General features: G+C 26.8%; 3 protein-coding genes across 6 annotated transcripts in view; 2 read left to right on the top strand and 1 right to left on the bottom strand.

Annotated features, from left to right (window-relative positions):
- LOC108689028 (carboxypeptidase B-like) overlaps positions 1-3310 on the bottom strand; it is a 3858-nt gene extending 548 nt beyond the window's left edge. Inside the window, exons 1-5 of the mRNA XM_018195619.1 lie at positions 3067-3310; positions 2742-2936; positions 994-1098; positions 645-778; positions 170-571 (exon numbers count right to left, since the gene is read on the bottom strand). Coding sequence (XP_018051108.1) covers positions 170-571; positions 645-778; positions 994-1098; positions 2742-2936; positions 3067-3310 — 1080 coding nt within the window. The remainder of the gene's footprint in view (positions 1-169; positions 572-644; positions 779-993; positions 1099-2741; positions 2937-3066) is intronic.
- An 872-nt stretch (positions 3311-4182) lies between these two features.
- Positions 4183-9218, top strand: LOC108689030 (peptidyl-prolyl cis-trans isomerase, rhodopsin-specific isozyme-like). Its single transcript, XM_018195620.1, has 4 exons — positions 4183-4378; positions 8376-8580; positions 8666-8868; positions 9075-9218. The coding sequence occupies exons 1-4, from the start codon at positions 4325-4327 to the stop codon at positions 9216-9218; spliced, it is 606 nt and encodes a 201-aa protein (XP_018051109.1). The 5' UTR covers positions 4183-4324.
- A 2790-nt stretch (positions 9219-12008) lies between these two features.
- The window catches only part of LOC108689090 (piezo-type mechanosensitive ion channel component), a 29112-nt gene continuing 17265 nt past the window's right edge, over positions 12009-23855 (top strand). For 2 of the 4 annotated variants that reach the window (XM_018195709.1, XM_018195706.1), the window contains exons 1-6: positions 12009-12087; positions 17046-17138; positions 21152-21367; positions 21571-21806; positions 22025-22456; positions 23498-23620. In XM_018195709.1, the coding sequence (XP_018051198.1) occupies positions 17075-17138; positions 21152-21367; positions 21571-21806; positions 22025-22456; positions 23498-23620 (1071 nt within the window). In that variant the 5' untranslated portion in view covers positions 12009-12087; positions 17046-17074. The remainder of the gene's footprint in view (positions 12088-17045; positions 17139-21151; positions 21368-21570; positions 21807-22024; positions 22457-23497; positions 23621-23855) is intronic. The other 2 variants (XM_018195708.1, XM_018195707.1) reach the window with 1 other exon arrangement.

Raw genomic sequence — 23855 nt, 5'->3', positions numbered from 1 at the left:
TTATGAGATATCTTGAATTAAGGAAAATCCGTATGATCTAAATTATGTTTACGATATTAAGTTAAGAATGGTTGCTGATAGCATTGCTGTAATTGATTTAAAAGAATAAAATAATTAATGTAAAGTAAATACAAATTAGCGGATTTTTATGCAAAATATTTTAACTAACGTTGATATTTGCTAAAGTGTTGTCGAAGAAATTTCGAATAGCGTTAGTTTCTGGCTCGGAGAATGCTTTAGAACCTCGATATGTCTCATAGCACATGTTACCACTAGTTCCCTTTCCACCCCAGCGATAACCAAAATTTCTGTTTAAATCTACACCCGAGCAAAGAGTGCCCTTTCTTCTATTCTTTCTCCACAAACGATCGTATTGGAAGGTATATCTATAACCATCTGGATTGGCAACTGGCAGAATGTAATAGTCTGTTTGTAAAACATCGCTATTTTCAACCAGGTTATCAATGATATAAGTCACAGCTGCCGGTGAGATCCATTCCCGGGCATGTATTCCACCATCAATCCATATCGCAGGTGTATTTTCCGTCTTACCATTACTAATCCTTAGAACCTTTTAACATTTATAAAAATATTAAAATCTTAAACATCAAATTTTTTATTAGTATCAAATTAGATGTGGATACCTTGAGGGGTTGTCCTTCAATGGAATTACCGATGGATTGAACGGAGCAGACATCAGGATAAGTGTTCGCGAGATAATCCAAGTAGCCATAAATATCATTTATGTCATGGTAACTGGTCCATTCCATACGATGACCTGATGGATATATCTTCAAGATTATTTAGAGATTGCACGTTCCATTCCCTTGTGAGCTTGTATAGCAACCGCTTCGTAGATTTAGCTCAACGCAAAGCAAGCATTTCTTTCAATTGTCATCTTACAAAATATTTTTTTCAGTACTCCTTACATTATATAAATCTGATATATTATTCTGAATCGACGAAACGAATTATGCGCGTCTGAAAGCTCACCCCTAAAATGCCATGGAGCACCCCCACCATATACACTAGCAGGATAACGAAGAGGACGAGGACGTGGAAATCTAAGTCTGACTCCCTGCCACCAAGCGTAACGAGCTAAAAAATTACTGAATACTCGGTGACAGAAGCGATGCATTTATTATAAAAATTCCCAAATGCTCATATTTATTCCTATAGTTTAATTTGCGTTTCAGCAATTTTTCGACTTTTCCAATATTGTTTGCAAATGTAATAATTTCTTGCACGAATCGAAAACTGAACTTTGCCGAGTCCGTCTTGGATAACGGCATCGAGATGAGATATCGACTGACCATTATGCAAACGACCACAGAAAACAACGAAACATCGCTGAATGCCCGTACGTGCGAAGACTACGCGTTTTACGCACGCCTTACAAGTAAAGTATAACTGTTAATGTTAATCAGCATTGAAGCGGAACCGGGTTACTAAGTGGGATTCACACAAGGTCAATAACCTCGATTCATTTTAAACTGTTTTTCTTTGAAAATGTATAAGAATTTGAAATTATTAATTAATGTATTAACTTTTCTTTTTAGAATATATGTGTATTCCAATTTATGATTTTTAACAATGATTCTCAAACATACTTAACACATACACGCATTACATCAAATGGTACAATTTTCTGATAACACATATAAATAATAATAAAATATATTACTAATCTTTACAGTGAATATTAAGTTAACTGTCCAAATTATGTTAAAGTCATATAATAGACAAGAATTTTACGAAATATGTTTACATCAACATTAGAATAGTTTTCATATGTTTGACTTATTTATTGTATTTTCTACTTTGTATTTTTCTGATGTCCTAATTATTATAGATACTATAATAATTTAGTTCAATTGAGACACAATATTTAATTAAAACAATGGAATCTTAAATTTATTTTTATAAAAATTATTTTAATTATTTAGTTTGCAATTTTAAATAAATAAATTAAGTAAATGGAGATCATTCAAATTAATTAATCCGATTCAAAATTAACAACAAGCTGTCATTTGCAATAACTTATTTTTGAATGTATTTCTGAATAAGAATTATTAATTCATTTTAATTAGTTTTCTTTGCTACATGATTGATCAATAATAGCTTCTTCCGTTTACGTAAACAAGTGAAAAACAAATTATGAAGATCGATTATTACTTCTTTTCTATTATTAATAAAATTGTCTAAAAGTGATGAAAAATGATAAGTTAAGAGTGATAACTAATTGTAAAACATAAACTATAAGCAACTGACTTGATGCGTGTATTTAATAATAAATATTTAATAATAATAATCAACCTTATTCTTAATAATAATTATCAACCAAACAATAGCTTTTTCCGTAATTTTTATGAATATCAATGAAACAAAATAACTATAACGATTGATTGCTTTTTTTCATTATTAATAAGATTGTAAAAAGTAAAAAAAGTAAAGAAAAATAATAAAGAGCAAGACTAATTGTGAAGCATATACAATAAGCTGCAATAACTTAATGCGAAGTATAAGTATTTAATAATAATTATTAAAAGCACTTAACGATGCATGAATATGTCAATAAATATTATATGTAGACATTAATAGTATTGTTACTATTATTTATCTTTGAAGAAATTTTTATTTTCCTTGCGATATTGTTGAATGATACAGCAATATTGATTTTATGATATAGCAATTAAAAATTGATGAAGTTTAATTAATGCAATTGTAATAAAATCTCAAACCTTTGCGTCCTTCGAGTTCTGCTTGCATTGCGGTTGTAAGTCGAACATTCCCGTCATCGATCGCTTTTTGCACATCTTTGATCAGAACGTCATATTTTATTCTGCAATTGTTCAATAGCAAATCGACGTTATAAAGCATCTGATTTCGAATGAAAATATCGACTGTCAATGGATGATTGGACCATATTTGATATGCTACATTAAAAAAAAGATTTTATTAGACTCTATTTATAACTGTTGTTCTTCTAAAACTTTTAATAATACATATCATTTTGAAATACAGTAAAATATTTATATTTTAATATAAATTATATTTATGTACAACCGTTTTGATCATGTTGCTCCACCAAATCATTTACTGAATCATTGTGCTTGTAGATTCGCCACACTTGATCACCGACATAAAAAACTTTCTTACTGAAATCCTCTCTGAAATCTTGTTTAGCTGTTTTTTTATAAGCCACAGATTCGTCGCTTTTAAGATTCACGGTCGCATCAACGACGAAGACAACGATTGTTATCGTTGTCAACGCCACCCATTTTATGTGATTTTTTCCACTGTGCTTCATTTTAGCTGAAACTGTTCTTAAGAGCAGAATATACCAAGCTTTTATAATACGCGACCGACGCTGATCGGGAGTATAACGGAATTACTCGATCGAAGATGCGGAGTTTGCCGAATCCAACCGTAATAAATTCATATCGAAAGAAATGCTGTTTATAGAAGGACAATAAAGTTAAATAGTCTTCTTTTTATTTAATGTATCTCATATGGTCGAACCACGCGTCGACTGCTGACATTTTTATATAAAAATTGTTATATATTACTATACACTTAATAACATCAAATCGACATTCAAAAATTACAAGATGAAATATTATTATGTTCTAGGTACGTATTATAGAATTATTCGAAAATAGATTTCAATCGAAATTACTTTATTTTCCTTAAAAAAACATAATAAAAATTTAGAGAATAATTGAATAATTCTAATCAGAATCTATTTCGCACAATTTCATAATACAGGAAATCTTTTAAGATTTAAGAATACTTTTAGAATAGAAATGGAATGAAACAGGAAATCATTTCGTAAAACAAAAAACAAAAAAAAATTATTTTCGGAATACTCTCTATGCTATCTGAATATGTACACAAAATTTATTTTCATTATAATTGTTTAATTTATCTTCATTATTATCAGAATTCCACATAAATAAAGGAAACTACAAAATAATTATACAAATAAATAATTGCCAGAATTTTTATTTTTTTAAATTTATATTTAAAATAATATTATTTATTGTTAAGTAATACAAGTATTTGTAGATTTTAAATATTATTGTTTGTTGCAAGACTTCTTTATAGCAATAGATTCATTGATGCTACTTTATTTAATTTAGAGCGCCGACGCAACTCTCAATGACAACTCGACGGCGCAAATCGCGGGCAGACACGCGGCTTCTGCACAACGTTCTTCTTGCATTGTTCTTGCACCGCTACGTCGTAATCGTGATTACAGTTAAAAAAAAAGAGAACTGCAACGTCTGTATCAGAATATCATTTGGGACAAAATCGTAAAAGTATGAAGTGCCTATTGACGATCATCACTCTCATGGCTATTACCTCGACCATTAAGGTACCGTTTGCTGTCCGTATTTAAGATGATTTTATTATATCTTCCCTAACCGTAACTGCATTTTTGGATACCGTTAATACGTAATTCAACGTTTGGTATAGAAATTAATTATTTATTGCATTAAAGGAACATTTTTTTTTATTTGTATATTTTATATCAATTTGCGACTGAATATTTCTAAGACATTTCAATATTAATCTTTTACAATGTTATAAATTTTACGATAAATTATTATTAACTTAGAGCTTGAGGATTATCTTTTTATATACAGTAGTAATAAAAAGATAAAATAGTAATAGGTCAAATAAACGTGTATATGTGTTTGTCATACCTTTATCATAAGGTTTCTTTGGTCTCTTTAATAGATGCATATGTACATACATAACCACATACATCTATCATAAGCTATACACATGAATCATTCTTCTGTAACTGTGTATGTTACTTTAAATGTAACCCACTACATAGATACTCTTACGAATATGCGTTAAATTAATAGGAGGGAGAGTTCTATTCCATATTATTTCTATTAGTTTGCAGTACTTATAATATTCAAAGCACATTTCAAATAATGTCAATAGGATTTGCAGCATACATTCAAAATTTTTATAAATACTTGGAAACTTAACAACATCGAAATGTAATCGCAACTTCTTGCATTGCAATTAAATTTAAGTTATATATAAAACAAGATATATTATTGAAAAAGTAAAAGTTAATATCATCCGTATTAAATAATGCTAAATAAAGATAATAGTTTTATAATAGTAATACAAACCCATTATATAAATTTTAAATATATTATAAATCCGAAAATGCAATATACATATATTAAATTATAATAAAAATACATATTATAATAAAAATATTAGGCAATAGCATAATGTAAATATTTATTTATTGTTGATACATTACAATGTTTAAGAAATAAATATGATAACGACCTATAACTCGATTGTCTACAACGTAACTTGATTGTCTACATGCATTATATATTGCACACAAATATAAAATTAAGAGAAAAATGTATGTTTGCACACATGATACTATTATGTACAAACTGCATTACACACATAATGTTATTGCTTACAGATTAATTGCTCACTAGCAATAATCTCTGCTTTAAAACACAAATTTTGTTTTAAAACACAAATTCTCTACTTTAAAAACAAATTATTTTGCATCATATAACATTGCTTCAATAATACAAATTAAAAATAAAAGTTTAGAAAGGCTATGAACCAAATAACAATAAAATAAATGTATAAATATAAGAAATAAATATAATTATCATGATCTAAAGCAAATAACAAATAACAGACATCGTTTCAAACCCGATCGATCTTCAATGTTATATATAAACATAATTAAATAAAACAAATTAATTTAGTTTATCTGTTCTATTTAATTATGTGTATTAATTATGTAACATTGAAGATGATTCGATTGGGCTCGAAACGATGTTATCTGTTATTTGTTATTTGCTTCATATCATCTTTTATCATTGATCTTCTTCGAAAGATACTGCAATAGAAACTGTAATTGATATCAAATTAAATGTTCCGAAAAATCAATTGATATCGATTTGATTTCGACTTATGAACTAAGGATGATATATATGTGCAAACGTATTTTCTTAATTTTATATTTGTACGGCAAAAGTACTTGTAGGCAATCGATCTATAGATAATAATATTATGTGTGCAATGTATAATAATTTGTGCGCAATAGTGTCGTGTGTACACACTTTTTCTCTTAATTTTATATTTGTGCGCAATAGTGCAGGCAATAATTTTTGTGCGCAAACAAATTGTTGGCAAATATGTAGACAAAGGATGCGATAAGCAATCAATTTGTAGACAAACAGAGTCTTTTCCGTCAATTACGTTAGAGGAAACACTTGTGAACACTTGGAAAAACCATTTACATATTTTACAAATTTACAATGATTAAGTGTATACACTGAAAAACATAATATCGTTTTAACAGCATAATTTTAATTGAAAATAATCCTGTTGATTTAACAACAATACTATTGAAAACAAACAAAATTTGATTAAAACAAGATAAATATTGTTATATTCATAAATATTGTTGTATTCAGTGGTAGTGAGAAAAATGTTTTGGGAGGGGCTGTAGAAATTAGTTTTTAATGTTCTTTTTTATACTAATAATACATTTGGTAAGTATAAACAAAAAAAGTTTCGTTTAAAAAAAAAATAAATTCAATAGCAAAAAAGTTATGATAATTTATATATATGTCGTTGCAATGTCGCGTCGAACGTTTCGCTGACACTGCATATAAATTGTCATAAATTTTTTACTATTACATTTAAAGATCTAAAACTTTCTAGAAAACTTTAAATATTCAACTACAATATAGCATTAATGAAAATTTTTAATTCGAAAATTTGTAACACAACTTTAATGAAAAAAAATTCACTAAACTTGACAATATTGAAAATCCGCCATTTTATAAAGTGCTTCGAAAATTTCGAAATAGCTCTCATAAATCGTAGAATATATCAAAGATTATAGTATAAAATTTAATAATGAATATTAATATCTAGCTGAGATTTCACTAGTTGAAGTGCTGTCATTCTTCCAATGCCACTTTTTGCGATTGTGCTAACAGCAACATTTTTTTCCGTGTAATTTATCGAATTTTTGTTTATGTGCCATACACAAAACGAAAATCAACAAATATATTTTTAATACATAATAAACGATATTTTTGCAACTAAATTAAATATGAGAACTATCCCAACAGAATTTAATTTTCTCTCTCAAAACAAATTGATATTTACGGCTCAACAATTCTTTATTCTTATGAAATTATTGAAATTATTCAGAATTTCGGGGGAGGGAGGGGGGAGAGAGAGACTGTAATCCCACAGCCTTCCCCTTGGCTACGCCATTGGTTTTATTAATGGTGTTATTGAATTAACCAAATTATTTTTATTTTAATTATTTTATTTTAATTAAGATAATACTGTTAATACAACATTTGTAATACAACATTTTTTTTAGTGTAGATATCCATTTTAAGTATAAAATAAAAATGATTTTCCAAAACCTATTTAAAATAAAACTATTTTAAATGTTAAACCCTACGAACAAAAATTATAGATTAAACGAAATATCGCTCATATAAAGAAATATTTTCAATTTTTACATAAATTAATTTAGATAGACAAAAATGTATACGCTTTGCAATAATAAGTTTTACATCATATCAACTTTCTAATATGAATTCAATGTGCGGGCGGGAATATGATGGTATATTACTTTTATCGACGTTTTTTTTAACAACGTTACTAACAGCACATTTGTAAACTGCACATTTGTTTCATAATTGTTTAAATAATGCTTTCTTGTATTTTATCACTATGTGATTCCAATATATGTAATTCCAGTTAAATATAACATAATAGTACGTTTTCAAACTTAATTATAAGTTTATTCTTTTACTTATACTTACGAAAAATACCAAATTTTAATCGTTATTAAAATACTATAAAATAATAAAATAAAATAATAAAGATCTGTTTAAATTTATTGAGATTATTTTGTATAGTTTCTTTTTTATAGATTTCTATAGATTCTAAATTATCTATTTATTGTACTTGGAAATATTATTAACAACAATTTTTTTATAACTTCTACGCATTTTTAAAGATGTGATCGAAATGAAGACTTTGGTAAAAATGTAATTTCCTTGCAAAGTCTGTCAGGAACTATGTTTATTACTTATTATGCTAATTATAATAAAAAATTATATTGTAACATTTTAAAGAACATTGCGCGCGCGCGCGTATAAAGTATAATATTATAAATTAAATTTATAAAGAGTATAATGTTAAATGTTTAATTTTTATAAAGTAATGTTTAGGTACTAATTGCAACTCCTTTTAAATTTGATTTTATTATGATTTACAATAATTATTACGTAACATTTACATAAAAAATGAATACTTTAAAAAAATTTCTATTTCAGGCAGAAACGTTTAGAGTCACTGATCAAGTATATTTCGATATCATGATTGATAATCATCCAGTTGGTAGGATTATTATTGGCTTGTTCGGCGATATCGCGCCAAAAACGGTGAAAAACTTTATCACTTTTGCTACTACTGGTATAGCTGGAAAAAAATATGCAGGGACCAAATTTCATCGCGTGGTAAAGAAGTTCATGATTCAAGGTTACGCTACTTTTGATTAGTAATTATTTTTTATTAATTATTACAGATATTAAATTATGAATTCAATTGTGATTATGTGTTATAGGTGGCGACGTCGAAAATGGCGACGGTACTGGTTCCATTAGTATTTATGGAAAATATTTCAACGATGAAACTTTTGAAATAAAACATACCGGACCATTGATCGTCAGCATGGCAAACGCTGGAAAGGACACCAACGGTTGTCAATTTTTCATTACTACCATACCAACTCCTTGGCTAGATGATCACCATACAGCATTTGGAAAAGTAATAAAAATATATAAAATTATGTAAAAAATATATTTAATTTGTTATCTGTTTGTGTTTTACATATTTGGAAAATAACTTGTCAGATAATTCTTTTTATTTTTAGTTTATTATCATATTTATTATTGTACTTAAATATCTTAATACATTTTAAATTAATACATTCAACACATTTATTTGTTAATTTTAAATAATTCTTTCCGCAGGTGGTTAGCGGTGAAGCTGTAGTCTTTAAGATCGAACAAACCAAAACGGATAGCGATGACATTCCATTTGTGCCTGTAATAATCTATGACAGTGGAATTCTTCCAACGGAGCCATTTACTATATCAGATAATCCTTACGAGTAATTTAACATTATTGATGCGACTTTAATATTGTTAATTATTTGTTTTTTTTCCTTGACTCTTCCATAGCTTAATTGAATTATTACACTCCCTTTTATTAATTAAAGATAATATTATATTTTCACCTTTAAATTGAGAGACATAATTGTTACAACGATCATTAATTAATTGAGTAACATTATTAGATATATAAAGTTATAAATATAAATACTTTTATACGCTATTTTACGTATTTTACATGCTTTGATAGCTTTATGGGCTTGAAGCTGCTCAAACTTGCAATTTATATTATTTTTCAGAACAATATATTTTATATACTTGATTATTTTATGCTATAATTGCGCAAACGAAAAGACTGCTATACAGACATAAATATAAAAAAAATAAACGTTAAAATTTTAATACTCTCGGAAGGTAGATTTAAATTTATTTTTTAACATATCCATCTTCTTTATGTTTATTTTTATCTAGAAATAATTTTTAAATGACACAATTAAATTCATAAATCATTAGTGCAATATTAAAATATGCATATTTGCAGTGCATGGGCGTGGATTAAGGCGACCTGCATACCGTTGGGATTTAGCTTCTCAATACTTGCGATCTTTCATTATATGATGAAACAGTTGGATGTCTAAGTGACAATCTTGATGTGAAAAACTGATTTAAAAAATGAATTCATGTCTTTATTGGACCTAAAAATTTAATATTTATTTTTATATGTAAAATTATGTATAATTGCATATTACTTATGCATCATTTTTATAAAAGAATTACATTATTCGTATACAGCTAATAAAACGGAGTATGATTTGCTTCTTATAAGATAACATGCACGAGAAGAAAGAAACATCAAGCGCCATCTCTGTAAAGGTTAAGACACTGTTGAAACTACTATGTAGACATAAATGTAGAAATATTAAAAAAAAATTATTTCATTTACTTTATAATAAATTGAATAAAATGCAAAACAGAATCATATAAGGTAATAGGATTCTATATATATAACCCCATATATTGTTTTCTTAATGACAATATTCACATCAAAGTAATTGAACTTTGAATCAGACAAGGTGTTTCTTACAGATTTTTGGATGCTAAAAAATAAGTTTTACCAGCACGTCAGGTTTTTGAAATAATTAAGGTTTAATGTATCTTCTGAATTGTCGTATTTTCGGAACATTTTCTTATTTTTCTCATCCTATTTTTCTCATAAACTTGATGTGATAGAACATTCTAATTTGCAGATTCAGCGGATTTAGCATAAAAATTACGAAAATCAATCAATTTCTTCTTTAAACCGCAAAAATCATGCTGTATAATCCTTACAAATAATTTAATATTATCGGTGCAAATATTATTAATTTAGTTCTTTTTCTTAACTCTTCCACAGCTTAATTGAATTGTTGCGCTCCCTTATATTAATTATAAACTATATTTGATACAATAATCTTGTAAACTGAGAGAGATAATTGTCAACAGTTATGAATTTTTTATTAATATATGAAGTTATAAATATAAAGCTATAAATATTTTTATACTCTTTGACTTCACTTGATGCAACTGCTTCGCAGCATTTTTTGGTTAGTTAATTAATAAAATTCTTTCTTTTAATTGATAATTGTATTCTTTTTACGCGCTCTTTTTACGTTCGTCATAATCTTTTAGCCACAGCTGAATTTATAATTCATTAATGCAATATCAAAATGTGCATATTTGCAATGTATGGGCGTGGATTAATGCAACCTGGATACCGTTGGGATTTAGCTTCTCGATACTCATTACATGATGAAACAATTGAATATCTAAGTAATAATTTCGATATGAAGAACTGACTTAAAATAATGAATTTATGCATTTACTTAATTTAAAGACACACATTTATACATGAATTATATAATTATACACTACTTATATATGTATCATTTTTATATAAGAGAGTTGTATATACAGCAGCGTCTACAAAGCGCTTAGAAATTTAAGCGCTCGTGTCACTTGTTTACAGCGGATATAAGTCGGTAGCATAGTTTGTTTCATAGCTAACAAGAAGTTATCTAGAAGAAAGGAACATCAGGCGCCATCTCTGTAAAGATCATGACATTATTATTAAAAATACTTACAAAATTTCTTAATTTATTTTGTAATAATTTAATAAAATGCAAAAGTGAATAGTATATGTAACATTATATTGTTTATGAACTTTTATATTCTTCCGCCATTATCATAGTATAATTTGCAAACATATAACAATTATAAAATACATATAACTTTTTTTTATCGTCATCATATGATAATATATTATATATTATAATATATATAAGAAGAAAAAAAGTGAATAAATGTTTTTTTAATTTAATAATAATTAATTATTATATTGAACAGCGAAAAAGAGAGAATCGCCTTAATATAAGATAGTGCCGATGACGCATACAGTGCGCGTTACCGCGCATGCACACTAGGCTTTACTGTACACGAGTAAATGCGGATATCGGAGTCAGCCTTGGCGTCTAAACGACCAAACCAGTCGGTGGCAAACCGGCGTCGACCAGACCTCGGTGGTCGGCTGAAGTCGGTTGTGGTACGTAAGAGAGAATTGAGAGGCGGTCGATGCTCCGTTAATTTTATAATAGATGACACATAGACATAAACGAGCGTTGTCATTCATAAAGTCATAAAAAATACACAGTAGTTGAGTGCATCGTGGGTGCGTTTGTGATCACTAGTGGTGATGACGTGTTGCTTTCGCGATTGCTGAAAAGCGTACCGGAAAGTGCATGTTGCTCTCTTCGAAGTTCGATTGGTCCGAAGACAGCTGGGAGAAAGTTCTTGAAGGGGGATGCTCCGAAACAGTGTATAAGTGTGCTCGTATAAGGTACGCTCTATTTTCTACTACAACGATTTATTAAATCGAGGCGAGTGCGGAAATAACAACGGAATGTTTAGAAATTCTTGCTTCATTATTTGTTGATTTTTGATGTCATGAAGGAGATCTTTATGATAAAGACAGAGAAATGTTTGAAAGGCATTGTGAGTGTGCTTTAATTTAGAAATTGTGAAGAGATTTTTTTCTTTAATTAATGGACGTATAACTTGTCAAAAAGGAAAAATGACAATTGCATATTTTAAACAAAATGATTTACTTCAGACTTGGGGAGGGGGAAGGGGGGGGGAATTTCCTTTTATAATCATAGACAAGGTTTCTCTGTTTATTAACAAGGTTTCTTTAATGAATGCAAATCGAATTTTAAATTACAACAGAATTACAAATAGAATTAAGTTAATAAATTTATATTAACAAATTTAATTTTGCTCCGAATATAATAAATGGAATTTAGTTAATAAATTTGCGATAATAAGTGAAATTAATAAAAAGAATTATATAAAATATTACATCAAAAAAATTTATTATAAAATTAGAAACATACTCATTGTAGGTGTAAAATTGCGTTATTGTATAATATCAGCATTGTCGACAACATTTATTGTAAACGGAAGCATGAGCTATTGCTGTCAAGGACGATAATCCATGATGCTGTGTTGACTCAGATCCATCCACAATGCAAAAATACTTTATGAACAAAATTTCTACGAAACAATTTTGTGATTAAGATTTTGTTATAATGTAATTAGATTTTTTTATGTTTACACTTATTTACTTCTAAAAGTAAATAAAGAGTCTCTAAATAAACCACATAAAATAAATAAAGATAAATGAAAAAATTTTAAGATTTATTTTTTTATGTAATAATAATAATTATTCAAATATTTAAAAAAAATTAACAAAATTTAATACATTCGATTGCGGTATTATTTACGATAAATTATTTATAATAAAATTATCAATAAGTAATGTTTATCATGTTTACATAATTATTATAAATGTTATATCAATTCAAAGGTTCTTATAAGTATTAACAAAAATTAAAAAATTTAGAACATAGATACTTTACTTTTGTACAATTACTTTTTTACAATTATTTATCGGATTATTGCATAAGACTTCTTAGGCATATATGTGCAATATTTTCTAAAAGAAAAAATACAACAAGATTTGAAACTGTACTTATATCATAGTCTTACCAAACATACGAATATATCAAATCTCTTATTAAATATGTTAAATGTTACTAAATAATAATTAAAATAATATATTTATAATTTTATTTAATAATAAATGAACAAGCGTGATTTTACCTTTTAATTGCTGTAAAGGTATGTAATTTATACTTATTCTTATTTTATTTAAAGTTGCAAAATGATGCAATTTGATGCAACTATATTACAATAATTATCAATTGGATTTAGTCTGCAACTGTGCACGTTATAGAAACCAAATAGTCAATAATTAATTAATTAATGTTTGTTTGCAGTCCTGAAAACTTATTTTATCATCTTTAAAATATTTTTTCAAATTGCTTTAAAAATTCATACAATAGGAGAATCTAGAGAAGACAAATTTATAATTTTATATAGTGAGTGTAAAAAATATTTGTACAAGGAAATTTTTATAAAAAAAGCTTTATTAAAAAATAAACATTAATTAGCAATTTTATTTAATGAATACATTTTATTTTTACATAAACAAATGAGCTTTGCGTATATCTCTAATTTTAGAAGCATGTAAATTTTTACCGTCCAAATAATACAATTTTTAATTTTCGCTTATTTTTAAGATTTTTCTATAATTAATATTATCTTTTTGATATATATAACTTGATATATATAACTAAGAGGCTATAGGTTATTTTATTCTTTATATAAATAAATTGTTAATTATTCAGCAAGAAATGACCATTAATTAAATGTCAAATCGACGTTAAATTAATGTTGAAATCATCGTATCAATATCGATTCAATATCGATTCGATGAGTCATTTCTCGCTAGATAACGTTCACTTTTAAAAATAAGTTTTTAAAAATATTTTAAATAAAATTGTGTTGAGAAGGGCTAAAAATTATTTTCTTTGAACGAATACTTTTTGCACTCATTGTATGTACTTTAAATAATAGTTTTAGACATAAAGATAATCTACCGCAATTATCAAAAACATATAGAAATCTTGTGTAATATTTACACTGCACTTTATTCTTTGAATGTGCAAACTCATGATTAATCTTTCGTGTGGTGCGATATCTATCTTTACACGGAACGTAATTACTCAGTACGCAACTTGTACATTTCATATATTTCTTCATATTACGAAGAAATCATTTATTTACGATTCAATTAAGAATTAACAACATTCCATATCAAGAATTAACAACAAATAATTGTCAAAAAAGATTGTAATATAAATTGATTGATCTAAATATGTGTAATGAATGAATCTAGATACATGTGATAAATTTACATCTTCTGTATTATGTACGCTATTACATTCCAACGTACATTTATTTAGCATTGATTAAAAATAATTCTTCTTATTAGATCACAGATCTTGCTCAATTGTCAGACAGAGACAATAATTCATGACGTATATTTGATAATGGTAGATGACGTTTTCTTTAACACAGCAATTCATTATATATTATTTACTTATTTAATTGATTAAAATTTGTTTTATATATATAATAATTTATGCTGTTGTATCCATGTAATTATATTTAAACGATTTTTTATTACTACACAAATAATAATATATTATATTAAATACTATAATAAATATGTATTTTGATAGAATTATTATTTTATTATTATAAAAAAAAAATATACAACATATACGACATTGGTTATATAATTTTTTAGATATTTCAAGTTTAAAAACAACATACTATTCATAAAATTTTAAATCTATACATTTGCCTAATTAGTATACTCCGAATACTTACAATTCAAGCAAACAATCGAGTTAGATGACTAATTAAAATACGACACACGTGACACATGTGCAAACTACGCGTAGACATTCAATGAATATTGCATACGATATCATGTTTTTAAGACAAAGTACTTTTAAAATATGTATTTTACAGAAATGTATAAAGATATTATTAATAGCGGCTTCAATGTAAGGCTGAAATATTATCTTGATAAAAATATTGTTATATTTGTACATGAATCATGCTGCACGATATACTGTTGTCAATCACGATATTATTTATCAGAGGAAACATGATTCCGTCTAGTGTCTCTTCTCCCATGTGCAATACAATAAGTAAAGCTATTAGTCGCACCTTACATGTTATCTCTATTGGCAATAATCGATATACTTTTTCTTCCATGAAAAAAATTAGAAAATATCTTAAGTTTATTTTTCGATAAATTAATTATACCTTGTATTGTTGTTATTATTTTTTTATTTTATAAGTAACACGTTATATTAGATAAAATAAAATTAGATAAAATAAATGTATTATAATATTTTATAATATTTTCCTAGAAAAAAATAACTTAATATAAATGTAATTTTCTTTATAAATCATTATTATTGAAATAGTTATTCAATGGAGCGACGCAGGTATGCTGCATTGTAAGAAAACTGGAAAATGTTTTCTTTTTAATTTTTGAAAAATTAATCAGAAATTAAAAATTAATTAATATCTATATAGTATTCATTAATTTTCTTCAAAATATTTTTTAAATTACTTACACCACTGTTAAATCTATAATAAATATATTATTTTATACTAAAACAATGGATATATTTGACATTATACAGTGTCAATTTAACACTATAATATAAATATAGTGTCAAATTTAACTATCATTTTATTAAAAAAACAACAATGGTAAAAAAACAACAATATATTTAATAGGAGCAATGGCGACTCACATTAGGTTAAATTTGACACTATAGATTTAACAGTGAAAAATTAAATTACATATATGATCCAATCAAAAGCAATTATCATTACTTTTAATTACTGCTTGTTTTTAATTATTCATTCGTGTCTTTTTTCTTCATTTTCTTTTCTTTTTTATGTGCTCATAAAGATTACTGACGGATTGTACAGAATAAAGTAAAGTTGATTGATATCGCCCATAGTGAAATAATATAGTCACGCAACGTCATGCTTTTTCCCTCTTTCTGTCGCATACACCATTCGCGTTCACATCTTCATGCGATAAAAGCGTAACCGGCGCACCTCTCAGCGATGTGTCGTCCCTATGTAATTGGCCCGTAATTAAGATGGGCGCGCCTCTTTTTGCTGAATCCTCTCATGACTAAAAACATACTCGCTCTTGTTCCCAGGATTGCTTAATGGCAAGTCATTTCGGGAACTTTCAGCTACCATGCTAACTACTTAATCGCGTTAATCGTTACGCATACGTCAAATAACTAATAAATCGGTTTTTTTTTTACAATAAGATTTCTGTGAAATACGATATTAGTATTATTTAACGATATATAAATGTTGCATATAGGAATTCGTAACATTCTATGTTACGAATAAATAACTTAGGGTATTCATAGTCCGTTTTTATTTTAAGACCGTCTTAAGTAACATCTTAAGATGCTAATATGGCTGTCTTATTGGTTTATGACATCTTAAGATTATACTTAAGACGATCTAATATTTGAATATAAGATCTGACTATAAATACCGACCTTAAAGTAACTTCAAATGTAGTTTATAACTGCGACTGCTTGTGAAATACGTCGTGTGAAAACCAGTTTATAAGAAAAATTTCTGGTCTGAAAGGGTCAATTGTAAAATGAAAAACAGCGCAGAACTTCAATATTACGTCTCTCAGCGAAATGAAGTTAGAGATGTTCAGGATTGCGACAACACTTTCTCGGCGATGCCAAATAGCAATCATAGAAAAATTTAAAGAGTATTTTTAGATATACACAGCCGATTATCTCGTTCTTGTTTTCTTTGTTTTAGAGTGAAAAGACATCCAGGCAGCTTCAGGTATGACGAAGTATTGGCTGAATGTGGCCCTTCTCAGGGTCATTCTACCAGTCATCTTAGCTGGATGTGAGTATCATTCACATAATTCCTTCTTTGTTCTGTTTCTTTTTACTTATATTTTATAATCAATAAATGGTTTATGAGTGTGTATAACTTTAAAATAGGAGCAAAAAGTAAATATAAAAAAATTATAAGATTAGTTCAATCTTGTAATTATTGTATTTGTTATTTATATTAGCTATATCAATTGATTTGATCATTTATTTTCGCAAAAAAGTATAATTATAAATATGTCAAGTATTATTATCGTAAAAGTTTCATTTTAAAATTAAAATTTTTTTTAATGTTATATATGACGTTTATTAAAGAAAACTTGCCGCGAATCTGTAAAGGAAACTAAATGCGAGTATTTACAAAGATAGTTTAGAACGGAATATCTATTATATCTATTATAATCGAATATCTATTATAATCATTGTCATAATAAAATAATAATTAATGATATCATACTTATAACAATCATAATTTATAATACATTAACTTCAGCTTCTTGATCGTCAGTTATAAAGCAACAAAACGAAGAAAACATGAAATGCCGATTTGTCACCATTCGTAACAGAATGACGCTAAAAAGAAGAATCACATCGAAAGAATCTTGAATTGATTGCCTAATCATACTTTGCATAATCATATTCAGTATTATGCTAATAAATAGCACAGGAAATATCGTTTTCTCCATAATATATAACTTTCTCTGATAATTGCGTATTTACTATTTATGTTTCGCGTATCATTTTATTTTTTTGATTTTTATGTACTTGATATTAACAATGTAACAACAATGTCTCTTAACATATAACTTTTTTTTAATGATTACATGATTACTATTTACACTTTGCATATTATTTTATTTTGTTCTTTATTATATGTTTTAAATATCTATCAATTTTTGATAAACAATTATATTAATTAAAATATTTTATCAAAATATCTATCTTTGAAAACTTATTTTAAAAGATTTTAATTAATCTTTTATTTTATTTACAAATAGAAAAGATAATTTTTATTTTATTTCTGTGACAAACAGGAAAGAATAAAAAATTTATCAGAAAGGTACATGATAAACTTATATAATTAATAAACTCAATTCTAACATAAAATTTTAATATTTATATTAATAGTTATATAACATAATTATACACATAAATTTTTAAGATTCATATTATATAAACAAGTAGATTAATTATATATTCGTTTCATATTGATCCATCTATTATCGAGGAATAATGGCGTCATTGTTTATCAGTGTGTTATCAAATCACCACATGTTAGGTCACTAAGTAGCAATACATTACTATTACCATTACTATTATTGTCTCTCTTTTATTTTCTATTATTGAATAATAAATTTTGCGAAGAAAAGTCCAATTAACTATAAATCTTATTAATTATTATCAATTATACTTTTTTACGAAATACTTTATGCAATATATTTTACCTATCCAAAAAAAAACAACAAAATGGATTGTTCGAAAAATATATAAATTGAATAATGTATATAGTAAATTAATTTAAATTAATTTAAATAGACAAATTTTTCTAAACATTTAAAATAATTTAATGTTAATGTATATACTTGTAACTCTTTTAATCGTTATAATAAGAAAATAATTAAAATGCATAATTATGTTTTTGCAATGTAAAATATATAAAAGCACAAAAAATAAATAGAACAGAAGTGTATTTCCGTAAAATTCACATGGATATACGTATCCAAGTTGCTCGAAGAAGATTCTAAAATTAGGAAGCAGGTGCTTGAACCCGGAGGAAAGCAAAATTTCTTAGCTTTGTTCAAATAAATATTCGACTTCAACATATTAAACCATACAAACATACAAAATGAGATTTAAATGTTCTATAATTATAAAAAAGAAAACATTCATATTTCACATAAGCTTGTTGAAATGAATTTTTTGTCAAATGTAAACACAATGTGTTTAATTTATTGCAATATTTTGTAAATTTTTTATTATTCTTTGAAGAAGAATACAAACAATAAATAATGTCAAACTTGCAATATAATAATTTAATCTGAGATATACAAAGATGTTATGTTATGGTTTTTATATATTATATCTTTTTACAAATAAATAATTTTAGTTAAATGTTACTTTTTACATAAACATTTAATGTATTATTAATGTAATAAAATTAATATATTTAGATATTACTTATTTTAAATAAGTAATATAGAAATTAGTCGAAGTATTAATATTTATATAAATCAAATTACGTATATGTAAAAAAGTTGAAATCTCGCAAATATAATAATTAACTCCTCTGTATGATTTTATATCTTATATAAAAGTTGTATAAAAAAATATTTCAAAAACATCAATGAATATTTCATTTTATTGCGTGCGATTTCTCTATTTTCGGACCACGTACAGTTTCGTGATGAGAAACCTTCCAGGCTAGGCTTGAATTATTGACTTTGAAAAAGAAATATGTAATAGTAGAAAATAATATGACTGTGAATAATGTTTTTTTGCTACGATTATTACTGCACATGTGGATCGTCCAATTTTTAAACGTAAATAATTAATGTTTTAATGCTTCCGAAATTTATTTCGAGAATTTCGTTAATATTGTTGCTATAAGATAGAAGATAATCAATCTATAAGTACAGTCCATATAAGTTTTTATATCGATTATTGATCTATAAAACAAATGTGAATACTGCATTAATATTTAAATTGAATATAATCTGTCAAAAATATGATAATATTAGAGACCGTAACAGTTATAAATTAAATATTAATACAAAAAAAGAAAGAAGAGTATATTATTGTCCGGAAAGTTCGTGCTGACTAACTTATATAATTTAATAAATGTATACTAAAATTTAAATTTTCTGCGTTTCAATTTTTCTTCAACTTCGGCACGAACTTCAAACTTCCGGACAACCCAATATATTAGTATGTGTACAAAAATACTTATTTAAAAAAAAGATAATTGTTAAAATAATTAGCAGAATCGTGCACATTTGACGAACTTCATTTGGCAGCGACACAATGTAGTTATTTATGTGTGTCGTGCAAATATAACACGTGCCGTGAATAAAATGACTAAGCTATTATAGAGGGGACTACTGAAAATGATACTATATTTTTGTATCAACATTTAAAAAGTTCAAATAACATAAATTCTCGTATATTATAAGATATCAAAATTAGCAGATAAATATATAGAAAGATATGTTAGTTTATAAAACGTTCGATGTAACGTCACGTTTCTGTGACGTGAAAGTAATTATCGACAGACTAATCTCCTGATTCGCATTAATTATTAGCACATATGTTTAAGTTATACACTGGGTATTTATTTAATAATAGCTTCGTTAAATGCATATTTCAGAAACTTTTCTGATCATATATCAACATAAACATTAAACATATTTACAAGAAACGAAATATTAAAATATCAAATTTTATTATATTTTATTATTATATTATATAGTAAACTTTGAAATTGAGAAAGTTCTTTAGAATGATGTTATGATTAGAATAAATGGATCAATAATAAAAAGCAAAGGTCTTGACGAATAACTAGAGGGATTAAAATGTCATTCTAAGATCCTCCCCTTATAAATGACCTTTTCACAAATGTAGAAATAACTATTACCGCAAGTTCATATACTTTATGTGCTGTTACACATTTCATCAAGGGAAGGTCCGTAGATAAAGCTTTTAAAACGAAAGTAGACTAAACCACTTTATGAGCAAAATAAGTAATTGGATTGATGTAATTTCTAACAAAAGCTCCATAAACATCTTTAATATTTTTGTTGAATAAAAAGTTTATTATCATTATTCTTATAATAAAAACATAATTGGTACTTTATATATCTTCTATACTTTTCCTTATATTTTTCAGATTTATCTAAATCTCTTTTTGAAGTCTTAAAATTTCTATAATTCTTTATAGAGGAGCTAAAAGTCTAAGATATTGAAATAAAAAAGTTATATTAAAATAAAAATGAATTACAAACGTCATAAAAATGGATTTTAATTTTATAGGTACGATATGGCGACCAACGGGATTGTCGATCGTTTACCTGGGACTAATGCTTTATTCTCCGATGGTCCCAATACCGACGCACAAAACCATAACAGGCCACACGGGAATATACTTAAAGACTTGTATTTGCCTAGCATTTCTTATAGTTATAGCTCAGATCACCTTTCACATTGTCCTTTTGTCACTACCGCCGTATGGATACTTTTTACAAAACTGTAAGCAATACTCTGACCTAAATATTACGTTACCTCTATAAAAATTGGAAATTATTCTTAAAAATACCCTTACATAATATTTTTGGACATGATTAAATATAATATGGGATTCAAAACAAAATTTAAAAGAATATTTGAAAATCATAGAATTTTTAATTAGAAGTTATTTTAACTCTAAACACAAATAAACAATATATTTTTAGGCGAATTTTTGGAGAAGCTCTTCAGACACATAGGCTTTGTCAGATTAGATAGTGCATCTGTATGGGAAGTATTTTACTGGTTGGCGCCGGAATTTATAGTTTTACCTACCGTACTTGTTGTATATTTTATATGTCGTTTCCTTACGCAAAGACGTGCTAGCATTGAAGAGGATGAAACTGCTCTTCATCAAGAAAATAATTTGCAACGAAAAAAAATAGAGGATAGTTCCACAAAGGTAATTATATTTTCGTATTATTGTAAAAAATTCAGTAAAAAATAAAAATGTCTGCAATTTAATATAATATAAATATTTAATATAAATATGTATAAAATGCCATTTATGACAAAATCACAATCTACGATTTAAATTCACTCTAATATAAATTACGTATCCAAGTATTTTACGCAAAAATTGATATCTTATCAAAGATAATTCTCACGTTTACAATTTAGATAATTAATTTCTTGGGAAGTATCGGTATCTATGTTGTATTGGCGTCATTATGCTGTGTCGCGGCCTTGAAGCCATCGATAGAGGCGGCCTTCTATTTCCTGGTGTTTCTCGGCGCTGCTACATGCTGGGCATGCAACAAAGAACTGCGAAAGGGATTTTCCGTGATCTGCAGGATCATCATGATCATCGTGATTGTTCACATCGTTATATTACTCGCCTACCAGAACGAATGGCTGCAAGAAATTGTTCCTGTATCTAGTGCCTGGTCGCGTTACTTGGCTCTGGCTGCAGTTTATCACACCAATTGTAGCGATCCGAGAAATGTGGAATATACAGATAATGCCGATTGGTTGATTTACGGATACGCTTTGAGATTGTTCTGGCTCTACTATATCCTCGCATTGCAGTCGCAATTTCTCAGTAGAAAACCGGTGAGTTTAAATATTTATTAATTAATGTAAATAATTTTAATATATAAAAATTTAGAAATTATAAATTTATTATAATTAATTATTTAAAAAACTAGAATAGCATATGTAAAGATATTGCTAGATAATATTAGAGATTAGTATTCTTAACATATATATTTCATTACCTATAGAATTTCTAGTGCCAAATTTTTAATTACATTAGAATTATTTTAATTGCTATATTATTAATGTGTGCAATCGTATTATTTTTATATTGAAAGAAACTTGGGTACAAATAATTTCTGTAGAACAAACACTCTGTCGCATATTATCTAAACTAAAAATTTGGTGTAATAATTAATGAAGTACAATAGCTATGGAATTCAATATATAGTCTACATGATATATCAAATATTATTAGAAATAGTATATTGGTACTTCTTCTACCAAAGCTTCTTTTAAAACTTGGAGGCTTTTCCCAAGCTATACATGCTATCTATCCATTGCATAGAGCGTAATTAACTCATTTGTGGATGAGAAGTAATTATTAACATTATCACTACAAATAACAGCCGATAGCCTAACAAGACCTTTGAACTAATTTAATGTATCTGGAATCGTTGGTATAAGATTAAGGCTAAGTTGTTCTACCTTTCGATAAACTTCACTTTCTTACTTTTTACTCTTTTATTCCCTTACTCTTTTATTCTTTCGTTTATCCAATCGATAAATTATCATATAGTTTATTTGAAGATGGAACAATCGATCTCAGGCTTATTAAATGAACCACAAAAATAGAATCGTCAGCTATTGAATTAGTCGTACTTTTTTCGTAAAAAATAATATCTTATTTTATCGGTATGTGATAATTTACTATAAATGTATTATTATTTGTTATTATACATTTAAACATTATATAGTTCTGAAGGAAATTCTATTGATATCTTGAAAATTTTATTAGTTTCTTAGTTTTAAATTTAATATCAATTTTGGCAATTCTGTCGATTTTTTATTTGTGGAAAATTTTGAAAGTATGTTGCTTGTACTAACAAGGCATTACAGGCGAAAGAAGCAAAACGATTAAGTGGCAGACTGGAAAATCTGGACACTCCATTGTCCAGGCATGTGTCCCTCAGGCGCAGGACACCTTCCCAAAGATGGCAATCAGCTCGTCGTAAGGCTCGTGTAAGGACTCGTTCCATGAGAGCCGATTCAATATATAATTAATATTTTTTAATATTTATAATCATGCAACATCGCCTTTGTCCTCAGCTGCTTTTTATTTCAGATTCTTGTTTTGCTGATATGTATCATATTGGATGCCAAAAGTCTACATAAAATTTTTTATACAAAACTTATTTCTAAATGTTGTACTGGCTATAAACATTTATAGTTGTGCAGTTTAGAAAAATTTCTCTAA

The sequence above is a fragment of the Atta colombica genome, unplaced genomic scaffold, assembly GCF_001594045.1.
Source record: "Atta colombica isolate Treedump-2 unplaced genomic scaffold, Acol1.0 scaffold254, whole genome shotgun sequence".
NCBI lineage: Eukaryota > Metazoa > Arthropoda > Insecta > Hymenoptera > Formicidae > Atta > Atta colombica.
This window is presented reverse-complemented; position numbering and strand designations above follow the sequence as displayed.